General features: G+C 48.2%; 2 protein-coding genes and 1 long non-coding RNA gene across 7 annotated transcripts in view; all 3 read right to left on the reverse strand.

Annotated features, from left to right (window-relative positions):
- Window positions 1-269: 269 nt before the first annotated feature.
- On the reverse strand, window positions 270-1,110 carry MYBPHL (myosin binding protein H like). The gene has a single exon (XM_027096303.1). It carries the CDS (start codon window positions 859-861, stop codon window positions 529-531), a length of 333 nt encoding a protein of 110 aa, XP_026952104.1. The 5' UTR covers window positions 862-1,110; the 3' UTR covers window positions 270-528.
- Window positions 1,111-2,653: 1,543 nt separating this feature from the next.
- Window positions 2,654-9,306, reverse strand: LOC113614630 (uncharacterized). The gene is made up of 2 exons (XR_003430696.1): window positions 8,705-9,306; window positions 2,654-3,264 (listed from the first exon to the last, which is right to left on the reverse strand). It is a non-coding gene; the product is annotated as an uncharacterized LOC113614630 (long non-coding RNA).
- Window positions 9,307-12,442: 3,136 nt separating this feature from the next.
- The window catches only part of SORT1 (sortilin 1), a 73,483-nt gene continuing 60,819 nt past the window's right edge, over window positions 12,443-25,106 (reverse strand). For 3 of the 5 annotated variants that reach the window (XM_027096292.1, XM_027096290.1, XM_027096295.1), the window contains 7 exons: window positions 23,655-23,844; window positions 20,139-20,255; window positions 19,415-19,523; window positions 18,508-18,606; window positions 17,853-17,959; window positions 17,464-17,587; window positions 12,443-17,019 (listed from right to left, as the gene is read on the reverse strand). In XM_027096292.1, coding sequence (XP_026952093.1) covers window positions 17,005-17,019; window positions 17,464-17,587; window positions 17,853-17,959; window positions 18,508-18,606; window positions 19,415-19,523; window positions 20,139-20,255; window positions 23,655-23,844 — 761 coding nt within the window. In that variant the 3' untranslated portion in view covers window positions 12,443-17,004. The remainder of the gene's footprint in view (window positions 17,020-17,463; window positions 17,588-17,852; window positions 17,960-18,507; window positions 18,607-19,414; window positions 19,524-20,138; window positions 20,256-23,654; window positions 23,845-25,106) is intronic. The other 2 variants (XM_027096293.1, XM_027096294.1) reach the window with 1 other exon arrangement.

Genomic DNA, 25,106 nt, shown 5'->3' on the forward strand with positions numbered 1-25,106 from the left:
TTTCTCCTTAACTCTTCCCGGCTCCGAGTCTCAGTGCTTTACCTGCTTTCTGGATGTGGGCCGGGTCGGCAGTGACAGAGGCTGCCTGGCTGAGCCCACACTGGTTCTCAGAAAAGACTCGAAATGCATAGGAGTTGCCGACGATGAGGTCGGAGACTGTGCGGCTGGCGCGGTGATAGCGCTCCAGCACCGTGAGCCACAGCTGTGGGGCCCCGGAAGATGCCCGGAATGAGACCCCTGTTTTGGCAACTCACTCCACCCCAGCCTACTGCGTGGAACTACCAGAGTCCCATTCCAGAATGTGCTGTTCCTCCCTCCCTCCATCCCAGCTGGGCCTCACCCCAGATTTGGTGTCAGCCTTTTGCACCGCGTATCCCAGGAGTGCGTTCCCGTGTCTTGGGGCAGAGTCCACTCCAGGGTAGCGCTGGAGCCCCAGACATCCACCAACTTGATACTCTGAGGAGAGCCTGGCCTCTTTGAAAGGGCCAAGCATGGCAGCGGGCATGGCACGCCTCACACGCCAGGACATTACCAGGAGGGGCCCCTCCGCTTCTGCTCAGCCACCCCTCCCTTCACCCACCACTGCGTCCCACAGCCCCGCTTCCCCGGCTCTCTGTGCTGATTCCTCTTCAGGCTGGGGTGGGAGCCCCCAAGGACCACGTCGTCTCCCATTCCCCCCACTGTACCGATCACCAGGGTGTCAGTGGTGGCGGTGGCCTCCAGCCCGCCCAGCTGCACGTGGAGCTGGTAGTGACCCAAGTCAGCACACTGGGCCTCTCGGATGAAGAGGTTGGAGTCCCGCTCCCCATTCCGCATGCTCACATGACTGGTGTCCAAGGCACAGCCGTCATGCGTGCGCATGGCTTGAGGTTGGGGTTTGCCCTGAGAAATGGGGAGAAGGCTGTGAGCTGCCCCGAGAGGCCTTTTGCCCCTCCCGGCTGCAACAGGGGTCAGATCCACCAGGTCCACGTGGTGACTTGACTCGCAGCTGCAAATTCCTTGAGTGAGAGGTTGGTGGACTGTCCCAGCGGACTTCCATCTCTCAGCAACAGCCTCAGGATCATGGGAAAGGGGGATGGCTTTGAGTCTCCCCGCCTCTGAGAGTCTAGGTCATGGACACTCAGGGCAGCTGGGACTAAAATTAGCTGCCCAAACTCCTGAGAGCCCTCCAAACTGAGAGCTCCCAGACCCCTGCTGACTGAAGGGCATGGATTAGCCTTACATCATCACCTGGGCATGCCCAACCCGACCTGACCCCAACACCCGCAGGAGTGCTGATGGAAGGGCTGTTTGGCCTCACACTCGGTGACATGCCCCTTCCATTCAAGGCTAGGACGACTGTCCCACTGCTAGCAGGACTCTTGTTTTTTGTTTCCAAATCAAAACCCTGGCCTGGCTCCAGTCATGGACCCAACGTGGGGCTGTCATGATCACCTGGAACGGGATTAGTAGATTCAGAGTGTCTCCAACCTTCCGGACGTAGGTCTGCCTCTGGGCCTGAGGTAGCCAGATCTTGGGGTGCTCTGAGTGATGGAAAGAGAGAGAACGGGGTGGTGAGCCTCCCTGGGGGGAAGAGGAGAGTTTAGAGGACGTGTAAGTGGATGCTGCATCTAGCTGTGCTCCATGGCCAGGTGACCCAGGCAACACTCAGCAAATTAAGCCTCTCTCGGGGAATGGGAAGATTGCTCCCATTGTCTCACTGGGATTTAGGGATAAGCAACCAGCTGTGGGATCCTGTAGAGAGAGTTAGTCTCAGCAGAAAAAGCACTGAAGCGCGAGCCTGACACCTACTTCTTTTAATTGGTAACTCTCCACCATCGACTTTTCATCAACTGAGATTTCTTTTTTGTTTATGCACAGACCAGTCCACTCCGAGTGGTCTGTCTTTCCACTCCTTTTCTACATTTGTCCTCAACAACACTCCTTTTTTCAAGGCCACTTTCAATGTCAATCCTGACCCCCAAGTGTCCGCCCCGCTCCCCAGTTTGGTGCCAGACCCCGAGAAGAAAGCTTTATATTCTGCAGGCAGAGTCATCACCCTGGCCCCACCAGGACAGCACTGATGTCACTGCAGAGGGAGCTGGCATCTGGTCCCTTCTCTGCAGGGCTGCCCTGTTCAGGGGCCTGCACAGTGTCTTCCAGTCTGTGGAGGATCACTTTGTACAGTCAGAATCTGGGAAAGATTAGGTCCACTGCTTACTCCCCCTTGATCTTCCAGGCGTGTTCCAGTGAGAAGAGAGATTAGATTATGTTTATTGGCTTCCAGGATGAAGACAGGAGATGCTCAGGAAAGTGCTGAGTGTAAGTTTGGGGAATGACCAGGTGTAAGTTCCTCTCAGGATGCCTCCGGCAGCCTTGGCTGAGGAAGTGCAAACATCCCACCTGGGTTCCTTTCGGGTCCTAGCTTAAATCTACTCCATTTTCCAGGCTTCTGGTGCTACTGCTTCCTCCTTTCTCAGGCAGAGACAGTCCCCCGCTGCTGTAGTCTTACAGGGAGTGTGACAGTCTCAGTTCCCACCAACTCCCCAGCCTCTCCGCTCCTTCATTCCTATCAGTTGGAAGAACTCCACCCCAGCACACAACTGTGGCAAACAGCTTGATAGCAGATTCCAAACTTTTTGATAACACACATTTCCCTGTAAATACATCCCTGAACATTCACCCCAATGTATGTATGTTTATTTACAAATTGAACTGTTTAAAATGTACATTACATAATGCAGAATTTGAATGGTGAAATTGAAAATAAATTAAACGAAGGGTCTACAAAGCTCTTCCTACACCTCAGTTTGTAGATCGTTGTTTAGAGACCAGGAACTTCCATAGTCCGCCCTGATTAGCATCTTGAGATAACTTGGGCTTTGTGGATGAAGATAGACAGAAATATTCAGTGCATGCTGTCCATTTTATTTGCCTAGTTTCCTTTTTCACCGTGTGGCTTACGTTTTAACCTGGGTTGTGCTGTCTTAGGCTGCGCCTCACCCCTCTACCCTGACAGAAGTGGGAACTGTGTGGTACAGGGCCTCCAGTGCTCTAAGCGCTGTCCTGCCGTACGGCCCAGGGCCTGAGGCCTCAGCAAGGACTCAGCTCGGAACCCAGGCAGCTGAATGACCCTGCTCGGCTGCCCTCTGTTCGACTTTGGCAGTTTGGGTGGAGGCGGGGCATGAAGAACAGAAGAAGTGTTGTGTGATGTGTTCCCTTCCTGTGGCCATCTTGGCAAGCGACCAAGGAGTTGAGAACAGGCGGATATGACTTCAGGGTTTTCTGCAAAAAGAGGGTGGCAATTGAAAAGGAGGGTCAAAACCTCATCTTGTTGGGCTTGGCTCCCCACTGCTGAGTGGGGACCTAACCCTTCACGCTTGCCGGGGAGAGGGCTGGGGAGAAGCCGGCTCTGCTGTCCCTTGCGCTGCCTACAGAACCTCTGAGTTAGGAAGGACCTTGGTGAGCACCCAGAGCAAGGAGAAGACTGGAAGGAAAGGGCTGGGAGAGAGAAACAGCTTTGCTGTTGACCTCACGGCCGGTTGTGAAGTCGTGCTGGCACCATCTAGGAACGTGTGTCTGAAGGACCTGTTCTCTGAGCATGACAGCATATCTGTCCACTTACCTGCCCTTCAGTGGCCACCTGGGACTGGGCACCACAGTCAGGGCTCCTGCAGTGATCTTGCCCCTGGAGGGGAAAGGCCAAGAAGGGAAGGCAGGGGACCACACTCAAGGATTAAAAAGGCTGATGTGAGGAAAGGAACCCAGGCTGTCACGCCTGGAAGAGGTGCCAGTTGAGCCCTGCTCTGCTTACACCTCAGGTAGGAAGGGGGCTTCTGTAGGTAGGTGCATGCTGATGTATATAGTATTTGTTCCCACTTAGTCTTTCCTAGAAAAGTATCTTGGAAAAGGTTAGCATTGTTTCACTTGAACTAAGGAGAAAAACGAAAGAAATAAGTTTATGTGGAACGTAAGCTAAGATGGGGGAATTAGGAGGAGGATGAGCAGAATGGCCCTGAGATCCAGAGGGGATGCCAGCAGGGGGCAGAGACCGAGGAGAAAGGCTGACAGCCAGGATGGTGGATTCTTCCTCCCTGGAGGGCTCCCGGGCCAGTTCTTTGCTTAGAAGTGGGATTCCCTGACAAGATGGTGAACCAGTAGGGGACAAACTTAAGTTACTATTTAGAATGTTCTAAGTCTGAGGACTAGTAGGCGAGGATTCTGCTCTCAGCAGTCTCCCAGCCCCAGTGGGAGGGCAGAGGATGGGCTTAAGGCTAAAGCCGCTGACAAAATATGGGAGGTGACAGTGTGTGACAGCTCCAGGTGCCTGGGCTGCAGCAAGCTCTTCCCCAGAGCACCCCAGGCCTTGAATCTGCCCAGCAAACAAGAGCAATCTGACCCCTTGCTAAGAGTGTTAATAGGAGGGCTCATCTGGGACATCTCTTTTCACACATCCACAGTCAAGCGAGGTGTTAATTGTACTGACCTTGGAGAAACATGGCTTTCCCTGATGCCCAAGGTCTTTCTCCTCCTCATACGCCAGGAGGGATGTGAACCAAAGGCTACAGCCCTAAAGCAGAACCTCGGGTTTCTAAGACCAGGTCTGAGACAGCCGCAGTTTGTCTATGAGATTTTCTCCCTTCATAGAGTCTCAGGTAAAAGACATTTTGAAAAGTCCTTTGAGAGCCCTTGGCTTCTGAGCTGTGTTGCTCTCAGCACTGAATTTCTCTCAGACAGAATACTGTCTTAAAAAGGAGTGGAGAGGAAACTACTTAAAGTCCAGAGATCTCGACTTCTCTTCATTAGAAAACCCTTCCTAATTCTACCGAATTTCATCCCGCTGAGGTTTATGCCCATTTCCTTATTCTCTGCTCATGGGAAATAATTGTTCCCATCCTCTCATAACTTGGTTTCACATGGCTAAAGACTTTCTGCCAGCGATTCCCTAAGGACTGTGTAGTTCAGATTGATGGTATTAATTATGGCCCAGAGAATGAAGGAACAAGATAGACACATTGAAAGAGTGGAGGAGTGTGTGCGTGTGTGAGTGTGCAAGACTGTGAGTTTGTGTGCATGTGTGCACACACATGCACAGGCCTGTGTGAGTGAACGGTTACCAAAAGAGGGCAAATGCACAAGGCAAGCTATGGCTCCCAAAAAACCCCAGAGATTTCCAGGGATCCAAAAAATACCAGCATTTCTTACAGAAACATTAGCAGATGCATAGGGTGTGGACTTGACCTTATCAGAAACTTGTCTGGAGGAGTGTGGTGGGAAAGAAATGTGGTGACTTCAAAAAAATAAACCTAAAAACCTTGTGAAGGACAAGAGTGTCACTTCCTTGAAGGCCATGAAACTAAGATCAGAAAAAATAAAAGGACATAGAAATAGGCAATACTTCTCTGAGGAAAAGACTCCATCACCCTCTCCCCTTGTGGCAGTCTCCCCCTCATGCTGATGACGGTAGCCCTGGCTCAGTGTCACTTTCTCCAACATTTCTCCAGTCATGATTCCTGCTCATTTCAACACCCAGACTTCCAGTCCCTGCAGGGCCGCTCCCAGCCTTGCCTGCCACTCCTTCAATGAGTTTGTCCTCCCCTGCTTCAGCCCATGGTTCCTTTGGTCATTGTCTAGACCAATAACTATAGCCACCATAGAATCTGAATTTCAAGCGTCCCATTCTCTCAGCACCACCTCCATGACAGGGATGGCTAATTGCTCACAACAATTTGTACATATTATCTCTTCCATAGTATAGGGATCTCTGAGAAGGAGCTGTCCCACTTGCTGTATGACAGTGAGACTAGTTCTTGCCAGTGAAATGTGAGTGGAAGTGATGAGAATCACTTCTGAGTCGAGGCTTTTAATGAATGAGTTTTCTATTTCCCATCTGCTAGCTGCATGCAGGTGATCACGGGGCCCTAAGGCATGGCGGAGCCACAAGATGGAAGAGGCCCGGGTCCCTGAATTAGTGCTGGAGAACTATCTGCTCAGTAGGAACGCTTGCTTTTAGTTGTTTTGCCAGTAAGGAATAAACATCTATTGTATTTGAGCCTTAAATTCTGAGGTCGCATAACCTAATGAACAGTCTCTATCCCTTCAGCTCCCTCCCTCTAAAGCTCCGCCAGCAGTGATCCTTCAGCCCACTGAGACCTCTGATCCATTATCTTCCCACCCCTTCACTCTCCATCACCCCTCCATGTTATCACTTTCTTTCCCACCCAAATTAGATTCCATGGTCATCGTTAGACTCACTCCCTTGCATACCCACTCAAAGCCCTAATCCTTTTCCACTTCCTAGCAATACCCAGAGCCAGTTAAATACACCCCCTCAGTGTCTGCATCCACACAGCCAAACACGACTGGGGAAAAATATGCTGACTTTAACTATGCTGACTTTAAATTGATGGCCATTGCCTCCAAATGGACCCTGGCAGATCTGCCAGACTTCCCTAATTCACTCAATCTCCTGTTCTCCTGGGTGACTGTTGTACACCCTCTTCTAAAACTTCCATACCTTCTCCTGAATCCTTATTCTCAGTTGACAATCTTGCTAGTGTCTAAAGCCTGCCTATAGCCTATTCTTAACTCAGCAGCCAGGAAAGTCTTAAAACCTACACCTGATCATGCCAGATCTCACCTAAAACCCTGCGCTGGCTGCCCATCTGTCTCAGGGTTGAACCAGTGTTCACAATGGTCCTGCTACCTCTTTGACCCCAAACCTGCTATTCTCTCCCTCACTCTGCTACAGCCACAGTGGCCCCAATCCATAATGCACATTCCTGCCTCAGGGCCTTTGCACTTACTGTTCTGTTTGTGGAAAACCTTCACTCTCAATATCTGCATGCATTGTTCTCTGGTCTCCTTTAAGTTGCTGCTCAGATGACCTTATTAACAAGACTTTCACTGAATATCCTGCTTGAAACAGCAAGTACACTTCCCACCCCAGCACTTTATACCCTCCTCTTTCTCTGCTTTACTTTTCAGCATAGCAGTTATCACTTTCTGATATTTTATATATTTTATTTGCCTATTATCTATCTCCTTACATAGAATGTAATCTCCACAAGGGAAGTTATTTTTGCCTATTTTGTGCATTTTTGTAACAGTGCCTGGCACATAATAGACACAAAGTAAATATTTGTAGAAGGAAGAAAGAGGATAAGAAGGGACAGTGGGAGGGTGGGAGGGAGGAAGGAAGGATGGTCACTTCAAGGCTAGGGATTCAGCTTCCCAAGCCTGGAAGACACAGAACAGTCCAGACTGAAAGAGGACACAGGGTCAGTTGGAAGCAATCGAGCTGAGATCAGCAGACGGGCCCTCCTACCGGGTCTCAGAGTCCGTCTTCTCCGTGTCAGGGTGCAGTCTGTCCCATATCTCTCACTCTTTCGAAAGCTCTCCTCTGGCCCCTGCCCAGCGTTGCCTCCAGGACACAGTGCCTCTGTGCAGTGCTGAGAGTGACAGAGGATGGTTTCCCAATGCCAAACACCTACTTCTGCTTCTTTAGCCATGGAGCAGTCTTTCTTGACTAAAAGCTCAGTGTCGGCCAGTTGCAGTTCATTTTAATGTCACAAACATTTTGACACCTGCTCTATTTCATGTGTACTCACATGCTAGCCACTGTGCCCTTCTATGTCCCATAGAGCTCCCCATAAGGAAGAGGAGGCGTTAAGAGGAAGGAAAAGTCCTTGGTGCTCACAGGGAACTTGGGGGCCATCTAGTCCAGCACCATAGCACCCCCCTGAAGGCCTCTGGCTAGGCTTCAGTGATGCTATGAACTCCCTGAACTTTGTTGAGTATTTTTCTTGGAGCAAGAATCCACAGCTTTCATCAGATTTTCCTAGGGATCCATATCCACTGAAGGGTTAAGAACTCTGATTTAGTTCAACCTCTCAATTTACAGATGAGAAAATAGAACCCAGAGGGGTGGATTGACTTGCCTTGGGTCACAGGACAGAGCTAGGGTTTGAACTCATGTCTTCTTTTCTCAACCGGATAACAGATGCAAACACTTTGCACAATGTCACAAGGAGTCCTTGCTGCCAGTGACCTCTGGCATGTAGGTGGGTTGAGTCGCTGGGTGCTGGTGGCCCTGAGGCCACACACAAGATCAGGGCCCTTCAGGCCGCACTTGGGGGCTGTGGCCAGGGGCCGTCAGGAGGGAGGAGTGTGGAAGGGATGAGCACCCTCCCCAGGGTTTTGTGGAGACCAGTGGTCAGAGAGTCAGCAGTCCTGGCTCTCGTTCTCCCTCTGCCTGTGACTTATTCCCTGGGCCTTTTGGGGAAGAAACTGATTTTCTGCCTCAAGACCATTCCAGCCTAGTATGTTCCCAATAACTTCTGCTCTCTTTACCTGTTTTTCAGTGGGGCAAACTTGGTCGGCTCTCTGCCCCTGACATACAGATAGCTTCTGAAGACCCAGCATCTTCCATCAGGATGATAAGAGGCAGCAAACTTTCCCTCCACAACCCTATTTGCGGGGAGAACTCAGTCTTTATCCCTGACTTGGAAATAATTTATTATCTATTTGTATCTTTGTTTGGCCTCTTCCAAGGAACTTTGGATTATCTCAACAATCCTTTCGACTACCTTACCAGGTCGATACTATTACTCACCATTTTACAGAGAGGAAATTGAAACTGAGCAGTCCATTGACTTGGCCAAGGTCACGGAGCTGCTGGAGGTGGCCCTGGGAATTGAGTCTAGATGCTGTCTTCTTTTCTTACCTCTCCTTACCCAGGGATTCCACGGTGTCTCGTTTGTGGTCTTTGCATCCTCTGCACTCAAGACTCCAAGGGGCCAGAAGTGGGGACTTTGTGCAGGGAACTGTCTTAAATGTTTCGTGCAGCCTCTGTAGTTGCTTCCGCCGATTACCTCGCAGGAGAGGGGAAGAGCCAGGCTCCCGTCTTCCACTTCTGTCGGCTGAGCCAGGTGCAGTGGGAGCCACCCAGGGTAAATGTCACAGAGCTGTTAGCTACAAAGGCCTCAGCCAGGGGCAGTCTGGGGGCTGGGCAGCAGGGCTGCTGGCAGGGAACTCTGGGGCTGGAAGGGGCACCCACCACCTCCTAGTTCGAAAATGCCTTTATGTTGAGAGGCTCACAGAGACCACAGAGAGGCAGCCAAATTCTTCTTCCGGACGGTCTCTGCTTCCGTGGAGCTCAGGCTCAAATAGGCTAGGGTTTCCCGTGGGAGCCAGTGGAGATGTAGGTAGGGTAGGTGGAGGACCCACGGCTCTACCAAGGGCGAAGCGGAGCGTCACATACTGTTCACCACTTAGCCTCCCGGTGGCTCTAAGCTTTTTGTTTCTTTCTTCTCCAAATCCAGATGGACACCATCTCACCCCTCATTCCCTTCCTGACTGGCGTTGGTATATCAGGTCCCTGTGACAGACGTATTTTAAAGGTAAAAATACAAACCTATCATTATCAGTCACTGTAAATTGCCACAAACATCATTCACTGACTTTTCAGGTAAAAAGCAAAGACCCAGCAGAGACATTTGAGCAGCAAGCTAGAATCCACCAAGGAAGGGGGTGGGGGCTCCAATGGATGCTTCCCCATCCTAAGTACCAATCCCGTGAAACCATTTAGATCTGCAAAACCTATGGAGGTGCAGTCAGGGCGGTAGCGCATCCTCCCAACTCCCACCGCTCACTTCCCATCCCCATGGATCACCTTCTGTGGGGGGCAGGAGCTGGGGAATGGGGCTGACGGCCCCCCGCCGAGGTGAAGCCTGGGCTCCGTCAGCATCCGCTAGGCTGGCTTCTTTCACTTTCAGCGTGGATCCGAGGCCACCTCCAGAGCTGTGGCTGCCTCCATGCTGGGCCACCCCAAGGCTGGGCTCCAGAGAAAGATTTTCACTGTTGGTGGCGAGGGAGGGGCTGAGCACCTGCTCACCAGCCCGGCCTCCCCAGGGTCCCAGCCACAGGGTTATGTAACAGGGCTGGCCTGTTCCCACCCAGCTACTCCCAGACGGCTGAAGCAGGGGCCAGGGGAAGAGTGGGGAGCGGACCGCAGCCCAGAATAGCTGCAGGAGGAGGACCCGGTAGTCCTGTTATCTTGGGAGAGAGAACCGACACCTCTCTCACAACACCAGGGAGGGAGGGGAGCGCTCGAGCTTTTCAAACAGCCCCTCCCCACCCAGACCATCCAAATGGGGCCTCTGGCTTCTGGCAGGAGGATTGGGTGACATCTCGGCTCCTGACCTCCAGCTCATCCAAGGGTGTCCAGGTCCAAGGAAGGGGCCCCAGGATTAGCTGATTCACAGGCACACCTTTAGGTGGTCTCTCCCTCTCTGCTCCCACATTCGCTGAGTTGTAAATTCTCGCCAGCTCAGCCTTTATGGGGGCGGCCCCATCCTCTCCACTCCCCCCGTGGCAGTGCAGGGCAGGGTCTGCACACTGGAGCCAGACCCCCCGGCTCATTTTGGCTCCATCACCAATTGGCTGTGTGACTTGTAACCACACATCACAGTCTCTCTCAGGTCTGTTTCCTCATCTGTGAAGTGGAGATAACAGCCATAGGGTTGCTGTGAGGATTCAAAGGTAATCTGGGTAAAGTGCTTAGCAGAGTGTAGCCGACTAAGTGCTCGATAAATGTAAGCTATTTTTAGGTTGGGCCAGCACTTGTCCCTTTCAAAGCTCCCTTGCCTATGAGATAAAGTACAAATTAAGTGAGAGGCAGCAGTGATGGAGGGGAGAGCCAGGAGCATAAGGTTAGAGGACTTGAGTGTGACTCTGGGCTCTACTACTCACTCATTTGCTAGGTGACCCTGGGAAAACCACTTACTCTGAACCTCAGGTCCCTGGTCCATGAAACAAGGGATGATGATGCCACAATTGTGTTGAAGATAAAATGGTAAAAGTATATGAAAGTGGCCAGAGCACAGTAGGTGTTACATACTAACGGTCCTATGTGATTTCTAGGCTCACCAGACCATCATTTATATGTTCTATGCACTCCATCCAATCAATCTGGTTTCCTATCATACTCTACTTTCTCATCTCCAGAAGCTGGCATCCCCTCTGTGAATATATATATATATATATATTTTTTTTTTTTCTTTAGGCTTAAAGAGCAGTTTTAGGTTCACAGCAAAGTTGAGTGGAAAGTAGAGTTCCCACATTCCCCCCTTCCCCTCCTCTCCTTTATTTTTTATGGAAACAAATGAGTATGGTTGAATGAATGAGCTCCTTACTCATTTCTCCCCTTTAGCCGTCAAATTGGGGGCAGTCATTAGGATCCTGGGAGCCTGTTACTATCTTGGGGTGTGGGACAGAAGCCCAGAACTCATCTTTGCAACCTGTATAGGGACCGAGGGCTAGGACAACCTGTAGACACAGCTGGTGCCCAGGAAGCTGTTTATCAGGAGCTCGGATGACTGAAGAGGGTAACTGTGGAGCTTGACCTCAGGCTGGTGGTGAGAGGCTGCGCTGTGTCATGTCAGGATTTGTGTAAAGGCCTCTTTGACCTATTTCTCTCGTCTGACCCAGCCAAAGCCCTTACGAGTCCAGACAGTACACCAGGGGACTCCAAACACCCCCTCTTATACCCCACTTAATCCATGCTTTGATGAGGAGATTGGCCCAGGCTTTTGGTCTTAGCTCCTTGTTGCAACTGAAGAATCAAATAAAAAAGGCAGACTCCTAGGGTCTTATCCATTGGAAAGGCTAATTTAATAGGTCTAAGTGGGATATGCATTTTAAAAAAAACCTACTGATTCTGTTGCAGGAAGTCTTAGAACACTATGTTAGATAGAATTCCAGAAAATAAACCACCTTGGATAACCTCCTGGGGGAGGGCTCTTCCAGCAGACATGGGCTCCTCAAGAGCAAGGTCTCTGCCTGGTCATCTTTAGACCACGACGCCAGAGCAAGCATTAAATGGAAATACCCGCCAGGACGGAAGGCTGAGCAGTCGTGAGGCTTGGCTAAAGGCTCAGTGGGGGTGGGCAGGAACCTCCCCTAAAAGAAATATTTTGGAGGAGGAAAGTTGCAACTCTTTGAAGGTCCTTAAATGAAATGGGTCAGGAAGGACTACGAGTAAGTGCAGCAGGAGAAACGTTAAGAGGGGCAGATGGAAAGGTGTGGAAGGTAAACTCCTTGGTGTTACTTATCAACCTGCTAGAAGAACATGGAATTCAAGAGAGTAATGACATGCCGCTGCGTGCAGAAGGAAGAGTGTAGCGGTTGAAACGGAGAAGCTGTACGGGGTGGCTCAGCTACACTTTCCCGGAGTAAGAACAAGAAAGCTGCTTTTACAAATACCCATGGGAGGCAGATCTTTGTGAGCATAAAGCAGAAACAGGTGAGTAGTTTTTCCTATAAATTACCTAATACCTTACATGCTATAAATGAATAGTCCTGGCTCTTTAACTGACTTATTCTCTGGTTGCTGGAGTTTGATTTTTGAAGCTAGAAAACTGGAAAGGCTTTCATATTAACAAACTGTAGCTTAGTCATTTTAGTAGGTCAGGTAACAAAGTCCAGTCTGTTTTATTTCTAACCCAAATATTGCAAATATACAGAAAATTACCAGTACAAAGTTAAACACACCCAGATTTATTTACATAATGCTAAAGAAATTTGAGTTTTATTTCCATTTTGTGGAATTTTATTCTAGGGTCTGGCTTTTTTGTGTAACCGACATTGGTCATTGAAACTTGATTATCCCACCTCACATGCAATTTTCTGTCCCAAAGGAACAGAAAACTTGGGTTTTTAGCATACATGCAGTAACGATCTTAATACTGCTTTACACTTTTGTACCGACAGCTTGGGGTGGAGGCAGAGAAGTTACAGAGCAAGGAGGGACCACATGCTGATAGGGAACAAGAGACAAGACAGGGCTGGACAACAGGCACACGGGGACCCTGAGCATTTCTGTGCACGAGGATAAGGAGGGTGCCATCAAACCCCTCCTCCCTAGACGTCCAAACACAGGAGGTGGGCAGAATCATCAGGAACATTTAAGTCACCCGACCACAAACTGAGGGCATGCGGAGGATGAGAACTGCATTAAAGACTTGGGACATATCAATAAATCATTAACATGTACACTATACAGTTTATACATGTATATATGTACACACACACATATATATATAGAAAGGTACAGATTAGTTTAAGTTATCCTATATAAACAAGGACGCTTAAAAATGTACCAGTGTGAAAAAATGCGTACAGTTAAGTTGTTGAAGACAATTTCTAATTAATGTTCTGATTCTTATTGTTATAATGCAAAGTAGCCAAGAAATCAACATGTTCCTGCTATTTTAATCATCCTCCATGAGGGTGAGGCCTGGGCTCTGCTAGGGCAGGACAGCACTGCCAGAGCTGCCTGAGCTGGGCGGATCAGTGGCAGATGGAACAGAAAGTCTGGCACCTGCTGAGTGCCAGTGCTGAAAGTCTGGCCCTCCCTATCACTCCATCATGTGGCAAATCTTAAACTTTGGTTTTTGTCCAAAGGACATGTAAGTCCATGTTAATCTTCCTGCTTGAGGGAAGGTAGTAGCAAAGTTGAAAAGCTGAATCTCTTCCTATTTTAGCAGTTCCAAGTATCTGGGCTTCATGTGAGGCAAGGGGGCGGTACCAAAAATGAGCAGGGCGAGCTCTAAGCCATTGTATACAGGAGCGGGGCTCTTTAAAGCTCTCCGAAAAGGAAAGAGAGAATCTCTCTACCTGAATCATTGGCCTAGAAAATAAAGAAATGACTCAAGTCAGGACAGTCCTGCCACCTGGGGTGGATGTGAACTGCCCTGTACTCCTCTCTCTATCCTTGTACCGTGATGAAGGCCATGGGAGAACCAGCAATGGTTTACAGAGCCAGCGGTGGCCAGTTCATTACTTATCTGTCAGGGATGAAAGGCCAGCTTGGGCATGTAGAGGCCCAGAGGCAAACCTAAGAATTACAGAGATGCACACTGGAAAGCCTATTCAGAGGCAGACGGCAAATTCTAAGTTTTAGTTACAGCTAATCTGTTGAATCTCTTAAGCCCAGCCTAGAACTGCCACAATCCTCCAAACGCTTTCATTCTTCTAAGGGGCATTCCCATTCAATGAACAGCCTAGGTGTATGCATCCCTGGTCTCTGGTCTCACTAAAAACCAAGAGCCCCCTTACGTCCAAGACACCTGTCCACAGAGCACGAAGGATGATGAGTTCTCCGCCTGGATTTTAGAGCTCAGGTCACTTTGGACGGTCTAATATGTCCAACCTACCTTACAGTGCTAACTTCTATTGTTGAAATAATCTTTTGCTATCAAGCCTGAGACTTTACACAACTTTACTTTCAAAGATAATTCTCCTAACCTAACATCGATAGGACAAATTGGAAATCTTCTTTTCTTAGAAGCTGTCATGGATTTAGGCCGTTTTCCTGTCTGGGTGAGGGCATACACTTGTGTGAGTGCAGGCTGACCCAGAAGGCTAACTAGCCAGGCTTGTTAGCAGTCCTCAAACCAACTGAGCTCGCTAGCCAGCCAGTGGTGGGAGGACAAGAAGAATGAAGAGGGTGCCTCATCAATGGAGATTCCATTCCTGCACTCTTGAACAGTGACCCTCAACAAGGTGAGGGGCGGTTTCTAAACACATATTCAAAATTACCATTACTTTTGTTTTCAACCATGAACAACAGGAGAATAAACTCTTCTGTTTACCAAGGTGGCAAAAAAGAGCTAAATACTGCTCTGCAAGAAATGTCACTGATCCGCATCCTAAAGAATAGCAAGTCATCTATAAGAGAGCAGCCCTCTCCAGGTGCTCAGCACTGGCGCGCATCAAAACGTATACGAGATCTGAAGACAACCACTGGCGGTGCTCGTAACACACAGGGACCCTGGCGACTTGCTCCGTTTTTGTACCTCAGCTCCATCTCTAATGGGGATTACAACCCCCGCCTTTTTTTTTTTAAAATCTCACGAGAATGTTGTAAGGTTCAAATTACATAATGCAAGAGAAAAAGTGCTGTGAAAACTGCCAAGTTCTATAGAAATATCATTATAGGCAAAGAGCCCTAATCTTATACGGTTAGAGAAGAATATTAACTTTCCTATCTTAAAACTAATCAGAGAATTACCATGTATCAGCACACCTACCCGAGCGGGTATATGTGGGGAGAAGAGGTGTATGGTGTAAGTAGGTCTTTTCTGGACATCAAATTCATTTTGGGCAGGAGTTGAGGGCGACCGGGGACAAAAGCCGATACTTAAATCATTTGTGAGCTGGTATATCTTTGGAATTACTTTTAATTTAAAAACCTTGTAAAAGGAATGAGCTTTTCCTAAAAGACTAGTGTTCTCTGGCCCTAACAAGTATTAACTCTCTTTACAAAAACTGCCCTAACTTTATAGCTCCCTGACTCATTTAAGTTTACTGCAGTTTCAAAGTCTCTAGAATTCTCCATCCATTCCCTCCCCCACTTTCCCTGCGGCTGTGAATCCATTCTGGTGAGGAGAGAACTCAGCCATCTGCTCACGCATTCTGACAACAGTTAATTTGGCACATTTACTTTTTCCTGACTTTCTAGCCATAAAGTGAACTAGCAACAAAACGGCAGTTTATCAAAGAATGTCCCAATCATAATTATTGGGAGAAACTGTGACCGGCACAGTAGGTATGCTAAGACTGAAAACGTGCTACTATATTCCGGTATAGCAAATAGTCAAGCTGTATTAAAACTAACGATTGCAGCTTTCCATCACTATATGGCCACCCCAAAATCCATCTTGCTACATTTTCTAATTTATCTCATTTTAAAAAATGTCAAAAGGAAAGTTTTTTTAAATTTAAAATACGAACTTAATGTATCACACGAAACATCATCTACACTAGAAGTGTGTTTTTCAGTTGGTTCAGCCAAAAGTTTCATGCCAACAAATTACTTGGCAAAGCTGGGAAAAAGGGCAGAGGAGGAGAGTCTGGTAATAAAATTCTGATTTTTTTAAAAAAGCCTAAATCTGAAAACATGTCTAGTCATGGCTCCATGCAGAGCAGCAACCTAAGAGGAAGCAAATAAGCAGCCATTCTTATGATTCACCAAGGAGCCAGCACAGCAGGCAGGAGGGGACGCAGAAGACTGTGACGTGCCATCCTCAGGGGCTGCACGGCCCATGCCACCAGCCACTCCAGCGAAGAGCTCGCTCAGCCTGGGCACACAGCCCGGGCAAGCCTGAACCCAGACCTTGAGCAAGTCCACTGGCACACACACAAAGCATGGCTTGAAAGATCTCGGAAGAAGCAAGAGTTTCTCCTTTAATAGGTGCTAAATCTAGTCAATTCTCTGCTGCTCCCTTTTTCCTGCCCCAAATTAAAAATATTACCCTTTAAGTTTTCCTGATTTAGTGTCTTGGAAGCACATGTAAGTTAGTTGCCAAAGGGCAATTAATGAGGGTATTGCCTAATTAAACAGGGGAAAAGAAAAATCACTGTGGCCTATGGTCCCTGAAAAAACAACAACAACAACAAAAAGCAGGGATCTGTGGGAGGAGCTGGTGTGCAGTGTTCTTGGAGCGGGGCTGTCCCCAGATGGAGAAAGGCTGCCCAGGCTGTGCCAGTCATCGCAGCCTCTGTGCTCATCTCTGCGGCTGCTTCGTGTTGCCAGCACAGCCCAGGGACGGCACCAAGTGCTTTGTGAGAGTTGATGCTGAAGCTGGCAGGTGCCCTGGGGCAGGCGCCATGCAAAACATGCAACAGTGGGGTTAGTGAAAAGTTCCCTTCAATTCCATTTCATTTCCCTTAAAAAACAAAAACAAAACCGAAAAGGGCCCGTACCTTGCAAAAAGACAGAACTTGAAATGAAAAGTTAAAGAATTAAAAATTTTCCCTCTCTTCTCAGGGCCAATTGTAAGAGTGTTTAGGGTCCCCACCCCCCATTTCTTTAGTGTAGGTCCTTTTGGCTTTGATGGAAGCAGCAGAAACAGAGCTGGGTCCCTCGCAATGGGAAATTTATTTCCCCAAGTCGGAGCCACAGGGAGTGTAAGAGGTACTGCGGTTCCATCATCTGTGCTCAGTCCCAGCTCCTTTGAGGAGCTATTCCAGGAGGTCCTGAAAAGAAAGACATAGGCCATATTATTTACAGACCAAAAAAATCCCTATTTTGAAAGCCATTACCTAGTTTCTGGGCTGGCCAAGTCTTACAGTCATTAAATTGCTGCTTCTAGCTTATACCCTCCTTTGCTTCAATCATTATCTTGATCATGAGTAAGAAAAGATCACTCTTTTTTTTTTTTTTTTTTTTTTTGCGGTACGCGGGCCTCTCACTGTTGTGGCCTCTCCCGCTGCGGAGCACAGGCTCTGGATGCGCAGGCTCAGCGGCCACGGCTCACGGGCCCAGCCGCTCCGCAGCATGTGGGATCTTCCCGGACCGGGGGACGAACCCGTGTCCCCTGCATCGGCAGGCGGACTCCCAACCACTGCACCATCAGGGAAGCCCAAAGATGACCCTTTTTAAAAATTTCTGGACCACCCCTCAAGAAGAAATAGTCTCACCTCATCTGAGTCATCATGATAACCACTTTTATGAGTGTGGGAGGTTGTGTCCAAAGCATCCACACCATCCACACCGTTGGCCTCCGCATGTTGCTGGAGCACAGAGTATCGATGCACCAGGAACCTGCGGGTGGAAACCACCGTCAACTCTCACATGGGGAGGAGGGGTGCATTTCTTATAGGACGGTGGATTTTCTAAGTTTTACACACTTGCAGAATGAGTCACACATATAGGAAGCACAGCCCGTACCTGGCATATGGAAAATGTAAGGAAAGATTTGGGCCTGATGTTTCAGTAACATCACTTCAACTAGTTAGTTTTTGCCAGGGGCTGACTCAACCGTCTGCCCTCGGTGGACTTTCTGGTTTGATTGATTTCTGTTCCTTACCTTCCCCCACAGACGTACTTCTTCACAATGAGCACTCCTGCTACGACTGTGACCAGCATCAATCCCACAGTAGCCAGGATAATCGGAACAGAATTTGACTTGGAATTCTTGATAAATTAAAACACAAACACAAACAATTTTGGGTGTGCATATTCTCAGACAGAATTCAAAGAGGCTGCTCATTCCCCTATTTCTCTGTTGAATGATCTGCAGTCTCTAGGCACCTAATGATGATACTTTCCCAACCCCCGCCCCCAAGATGAACCATCTCAGTGCTACCAGGAGAATATCACAGCTGGCAGAGGGTGACCAGAACTTCAACTGCCTTAAAGCTGTCAGAATGGTGCAAACTCAGTGGCTTCCATGTCAAAGTTACACTGGAAGTTGTAGCAACTACCTAGATCAAATGGTAATTGTGACTGTTCCCCACTACCACTGTTTATAAGTCTTGGAGCTTTTAAGGGTGAAGCAGGGAAGGGAGACTATGATAATAAGTGGGCTGAATGAATCTAAAACAGGGCCAATTACCTGGAAAGGAGCTGTGCCAATGTTATGTTAGGCAAGCCATCCTACGACACCGAGATTTATCTTTTACTTAAGTTGTTGTATGTTTTTACAAATAAGCTTTCCGTATCATTGTTTGAGTGTGACCTACCTGCTTTTGGGTGGGAGATAGGGTGTGTGTGTTTTCAATGTATCCAAGAGGAGGCGGAGCTGGATTCTGGGACAAGTTGTGTCCCTGTGGGCGGTAATCCTGTGCAATCACACACACAAACACTCTGAGGACAGCCACCAGGAGTGCAGGGCGGGGATGCAGAGAAGGAGGAACTTGCCCCCGACAAGTACACACACCCACACATTTTTCTCCCACTGCCTTCTTAATCCCACCCCTTGTCAGGCCCTCATCCCTTAGAAGGTTAGATAGGAGGGAACTGCAGATTGTCCACCTCTCAATTTCCAGATTAGGAACCTGGGGCCCACAGTTTACTGCCCCAAGTCTCACTGCTGGGCCAGTGCTTCTTTATCAAGAGGTTTCCTCTTTACCATATCCCCATATTCCAGCCAGATAGTTCAGTGCTACAGAACTGTAATCAGCCCTAAAACTTGCTTCTAAATCAAAACCAGCCCCTTATTACCATAGTTCAGTTTTTCATTCTGAACACACTTGACATGACTCGGCAAAGAGATCCACCCTACCTATGGTCCAGTGCCCTCCCTTCCACATGTGTAAAACTCCAGCCCTTTACAGCCAAACTTCTTGAGTCTTTTTCCTAAATGACTCTGAGCCTCAGAAATTTCCTCAACCGTATGCATCTAGGACTTGGAAAAACTTTACTGAATACCATTTTTTTTTCCCCAACAAAAACGTTTTCGGTAGATGAGCTTAGCGTTGGGTTATGTGACCATCCCTCATCCTGACAGTTTCCTGTACGAAGGGAAGCCTGACAGAAGTAGTCTGGCCACTTGTACTCAGTAACAGAGTTCTTGACACTGTAACTTTGACTATTCCTGGCAGAACGTGAAACCCCACTTGTATCTAAACCAGATCTACTTTAACATACCTGCTTTTCTGGACTCAGAAAGTTGCTTGTGCACTTCTTTTTCAAGTCTTTCACTTCTCGAGCAGGATTCACTCCGCCCTCGCATCTGTCTCCTGGAATTTTCCGGTACCTGAGAGGCAGAGAAAATTTGTTAACAGAATACAAGGATGTACTTCTGGATTCTTGCTTACTTCCTGAAGACAAGATTTTAGAAGTTGCAGAAAAACTTCTGGTCATTACACCATCTTTCAGGCCTTGGGGGAGATCTGCAGGGATGTTTTGGGGATATTCTGTGTAGTTTCAGTCCTTGGACAGACCACACATCCCTTGCCTTGTTGCAGGGTCATGCCACCTTTCTGCCTTAAGAGACTGTGTCAAAGAACTGTGACCAGGGAATGCAGTCAACACGCGGTACATAAACCACAGGGGAGGGGAGTGTTTATCAGGGAAGGAGGCAGTGAGCCTCCTCTAGAGCAGCGCTCTCTACTGTGGTGGCTATTTACACTTAAATTAATTAAAATTACTTCAGTTCCTCACTCACACTAGTGTCAACAGCCACAAAGGGCTAGTGGCGACCGCATCAGACACAGCAGATTACAGAACATTTCCCCCATCACAGAAAGTTTTAGTAGACAGTATTTTTCTAGAGTGCTCTCAACTACTGCTCAGAACTATGCGGAGAGACGCAGCTTTCACTCTGCACAGTGGAGACTCAGTCCCGATACGGGAGAAGCAGGCATCTCACCCATTTGTCGTCAGGTGCTCTTCTCTCCCGTACAAACAAAACTCTAGGTCGTGGCCCTTGAGTTCTGGCTGTTCCACACACTTGGAGTCATTTTCTGGACGGAAGTAGCCAAAATCACTGTAAGAATCAGCAAATAAGGTATCTTTCAAAGTTGCTGAAAGACAGGAAGCGACTAGCAATGAAGGCTTTATATGGGGCAGTGGATGGTCAATATTCCAGTCTTGGGGTGCCAGAAAGAAGCTAAGGAAGCCTGTGACATATAAAGAGGTCTGTTTAGGAAAAAAAAGCACATGGGGAGGGCTGAACTAAGGGAAAATAGCTTATGGATTGGGCTTCAGACTCAATAGCTAGGAGTCCCACACAGACAGCTCAGGCTCCGGGAAGGGAAGGAGGGCAGCCTGCAGGGGGTGGGGACTCACGTGACTAAGACACAGAGAAATAGTACATCAGCAACAGATCTAAACTCTGGGACACTCAGCAACTCTTTTATTTCTCTCCAAATAACTCATTTACCCATGTTCTACCCATGGCGGGTATGTTAAACCTTTCCTGCCTTCCCCACTTCCGTGTCCCTCTTAGCTTCTTAGATGGTCCCTGCCACCAATGTGAATGCCTGTTCTTGCCCTCCATTCTATCCCATCTCTCCATAGCGCCACCCATCTGCTCTTTCTCTGCTTTCCCCAAAGAAATGACACGAGTGGCCTCGGCCCCATCCTTCCTAATGCCCCTGGGCGGGGGGCTCGTTCCATGGACAGTGTGGCAGTGACCACTAGTCCCACTCACCTGGAGGCTCCTCCTTAGCCTGAACCTGTCCTCTTCCTTCACCATCCTCTCCTTTACTGGCCAGATTTCTTAAAAAATATTTTTTCCTTGTTCTGTTGTACTCATTTACTTTTTATTCTATGCATTTGGGCTTCGACCCCCTTCTGCAACCTTGAAAATGAATGTCTGTGGCCACCCAGGGCTCACCAGTCATCCAACCTAGGGGGCTCTCTCTGTCTCGTTCACTCTGATCACCTATTCTGGGGCACTTGCCACAATGCTGTGCCCCACCCACTGAGGCCCTGAGAGCGGCACTCGTCTGTTTCTTTGGTCACTGCTTGCTCTGCTCTCTTCCTAACCCATAAGTGCAGGTGTTCTCCAAGATCCTATAATTCATTCTCTTACTCCCCCTTCATGAGCTTAACTATTTGTTGCAACTAAAACTTCTAGGTTTTACCTCTCTTGAGCTCTAATCCTACATTTCCAAATACCTGCTGGACACTGCCATCTAAATCTGCCGACAGAACCTCAAATAAACAAAACATTCAAAATACATCACGTTTCCTCCTTCATGCCAGTCCCTCCGGTCATTTCCTCCGTTTGTCCAGGACACTACCTTCCTTCCCACCATCTAAGTTGGAAACAGCCTGAGCACCCCCATCTGGACCCACTCACTTCATCGTGACTACTGTAACTTCCCCTCATGGCCTATCTTCCAGCACACCCTTCCTGATCACGCTGTTGGGGTGGTCTAAGCCCACATCAGTCCACAGGCTTTAACGACCTGCTTCTTCCCAGATGTGCATGGTCAAATCCTACGGCTCGTCAGGGCTCAGCCCAAATGCCACCTCCTCTACAAAGCCTTCTTTGACCCACCTACCTCCTTTCAGCTCTGGATGGAATAGTCTCTCCCTTTTCTAAATCCCCAAGGATCCCACCTTCTGTTTCAAACATAATTATGTGCATCTTACCAGGAGAGTCTATAATAAACTTCCTGTTATCACTTTGCACTGCCCTGTGCATAGAAAATATTCAGTGAATATTTGGTGAATATATAGATGCTGCTTGTACTTCAAGGCTTTCTGACAAATATTTAAGGGAGAGGGTAGAGAGAACAAAAGATACAGAAGATACCACACCTCCAATAGCAAGGAGAAATTTCTGGCAAAAATTTTATGTGTTCAATCCAAAATTTCAGGGACCATACCCTTCCCACTCACAAAGTACACATTTCTCAAGCACGTGGGGTACAGTGGGCAGGCTCTGGAGCTGAATGGCCAGGTTCACATCGCAGCTCTGCCACATGATGGCAAATTAGTCATAACCTCTCTGTACCTTCATTTCTCCCTTTGTGAAATGGAAATAACCAGAGTACCTCTCTCACAGGGCTGCTGAGGGGAAGTGTAAACAGACGTACTGCTAAAAAACGTCAGCGGCTATCATTATGACTATGTGATTATCAAATACAATATGCACTCAAAGAGTCTGGAGTTTAATGGTGGAAGCAAATCTATACACAAAAACTAAAATATGGTAAGTGCTGTATTAGGAGCCTAGATGAGGAAAATCTGGGGAAGGCTTTAAGAAGGCGGTATTTGAGCTAAGTATTAAAGGCTAAGTAGGAATTCACCAGGCTTGGGGTCAAGCAGGGAAAGACTTCCAGGAAGCAGCAGCAGCATGCACGTGGCATGGAGCTCTGAAGAAGCACAACATGTTTGGAAAACAGCAGAAGCTCAGGTGACCGAGAGCCACCCTGTGTGCAGTTAAGGATGGGAGACAGCCCTTCAGAGTTTGACAGTATGAATAAGCTCTAGCCCTATTACAACATCAAAGTGATCTGAGTGATATTTTCCCCTGCGGAAATAGAGAAGGGAGGACCCCTGGCCATTCCACAGATATGAGCCATGCAGGAGGAAACACACTGGGTCAGGCTGCAGTTTGCTCAGTCCTGCATTCTCTGTCACCTGCATTTCAGGAGAATACATTGTGGGAGGACAGGACTGCTATCTGCCTGCCTTCTTTTCCAAATCCACTTCTACCTCCTGTCAGTATCTTTTGCAGGTAACAAGTTCCATAAGATTAGTACCTGTGATGTGAAGCAGTTCCTCTTATTTGCCCTAAGTTACCTTGCTTAGGCTACCTAGGGACTCCCTTGCCCTTGTATAATCAACTAACCCTGTGCCAGCCAAGAAACTAACCCTTAAGCCTGGATGGTCCTGAACTCTAGGGAGTTCACCTTGATGGCTTCTAACCCTTGATGGGACATACAGACCATACCTACTGATGTCACCTCCTCTCTTGGGACAGATCCACACTCTTTCCGCCTTCAGTCCTGCAGACGACCCCAAACCTAGTACCCTACCTGCTACACCCAGGCTGTCAGGCTGCTTGCTAAAGTCCAGTTTCCTCTGAGCTCCTGTACCACTTTTCTTGGTGTTTCTGTCCTATCATCTTCTCTCTCTCTCCTTTTTAATTCTCATCCTCCTTATGTACCTCTCTCCTTCCCACCACTGCCAAGTCAGGATGTCCAGGGGTTGTTGCTGGTTCTGGCCAATAAGTAACTGATGCAATGTTATCTGTCCAATTATTAACAACTCTGGTTCCCTTTCTCTGTGCCTCAATTTCCTTAATAAGAAGCAACAGTACTCCACTCTTGAGGAAAAAGGGAAAGAAAAGGATTTAAAGATTTCTGAACTGTCTTTTGCCTCCTCCAGCACGGGAAATGGCTGATAGGGATCTGAGGGATGCTGATACCAGAGGAAGTCCTCCAGGGAGCAGGGACAGACGGACGGCTGCTTGGTCACAACATAGTCCCGACCATTCTGACAGACGGAAGACTTGCGTAGCCGTAGGTACTGTTCTTTATAGCCTAAGATGCAGCCATCTCCATAATCTCCAGGGTCTGTGGAGTGAGCCAGCCATATGGTATAGTCCTTCTCTTCACCTAAAAGAAAGACAGGCTGTTCAGGAAACTGCATGGGACAGAACCCACCCATGTGATGCAGCTGCCAGGCAATAGGAAGAACGAGGAGAGGAAAAGTAGGGATGTTTGACTCAACCTATTGCTTCACTTTGGAACTGCAAATGAAAGTTAACATTAGTGGGAGCCTACCAGCAATGGGCTTTTCTTCATGCCAAGGGAGGAGTCTTTGCATCTCACGACACATTTGAGTTCTAGGAAAAACCTTATTTTTGAAGTGGGGAGCTGGATGGAGAACCTCTAAGGTTCCTTCCAGACTGAGAAGCTTCTGTCTTTAAGTCTTGCACACCTGTGCCCTTGGTCAGCAGGAGCTGTCAGGTAAGCAACCAGATGCTTGCCTTTAGGACAAGACACCAATTAGCCAAAAGCATGGGTTTAATTTCACTATGGGTTAGTTTGCTTCAAACGGAAGGGGAAACATACTTTCTAGGCTTTTAACTCTTGTAGACTGGCTTTCAAATGAAGACCGTGATGACAGTCAACCTGGCTTAGTGTGTCATATCATCCACTCATGGAAAAATGACTCAAAGGCTGTGGCCTAAAGACTGTGGATTAGGTTTTTATCTTTTGGGATGTGAAGACCAGAACAGGGCCCTGTTAAAGAGCAGGGGCTGGGGCTTCCCTGGTGGCGCAGTGGTTGAGAGTCCGTCCGCCTGCCAATGCAGGGGACACGGGTTCGTGTCCCGGTCCGGGAAGATCCCACATGCTGTGGAGCGGCTAGGCCCGTGAGCCTCAACCACTGAGCCTGCACGTCTGGAGCCTGTGCTCTGCAACAGGAGAGGCCGCGACAGTGAGAGGCCCGCGCACCACGATGAAGAGTGGCCCCCACTCGCCGCCAACTGGTGAAAGCCCTCGCACAGAAACGAAGACCCAACACAGCCAAAAATGAATATAAAATAAATAAATAAATTTTTTTAAAAAAGAGCAGGGGCTTAACAAATCTTTTAATGATGTTACACTTCAGGGATAACTGTAGAGCTGCCTGCTGAGGGGAAAACTCATAAGCCAGCTCCTTTACGGCCTATTTAGTGAATTTAGATTATAATGACTCTCCGATTTTAAATCACTGAAACATCTTGTAGAAAAGTAAGGTCCAAACTGAGTGCTTCTGCTTCTTGCAGGACTCACTAAAGTAACATGCTGAGGAAACGGGCCCCCAACACAGCCTAATAACAGTCAGGACCAAATTTAACCAGAGCTTCTCGAAACTTAAGTCTTCTACCATA

The sequence above is a fragment of the Aethalodelphis obliquidens genome, unplaced genomic scaffold, assembly GCF_003676395.1.
Source record: "Aethalodelphis obliquidens isolate GAN/ISIS:26980383/991018 unplaced genomic scaffold, ASM367639v1 scaffold100, whole genome shotgun sequence".
Lineage (NCBI taxonomy): Eukaryota > Metazoa > Chordata > Mammalia > Artiodactyla > Delphinidae > Aethalodelphis > Aethalodelphis obliquidens.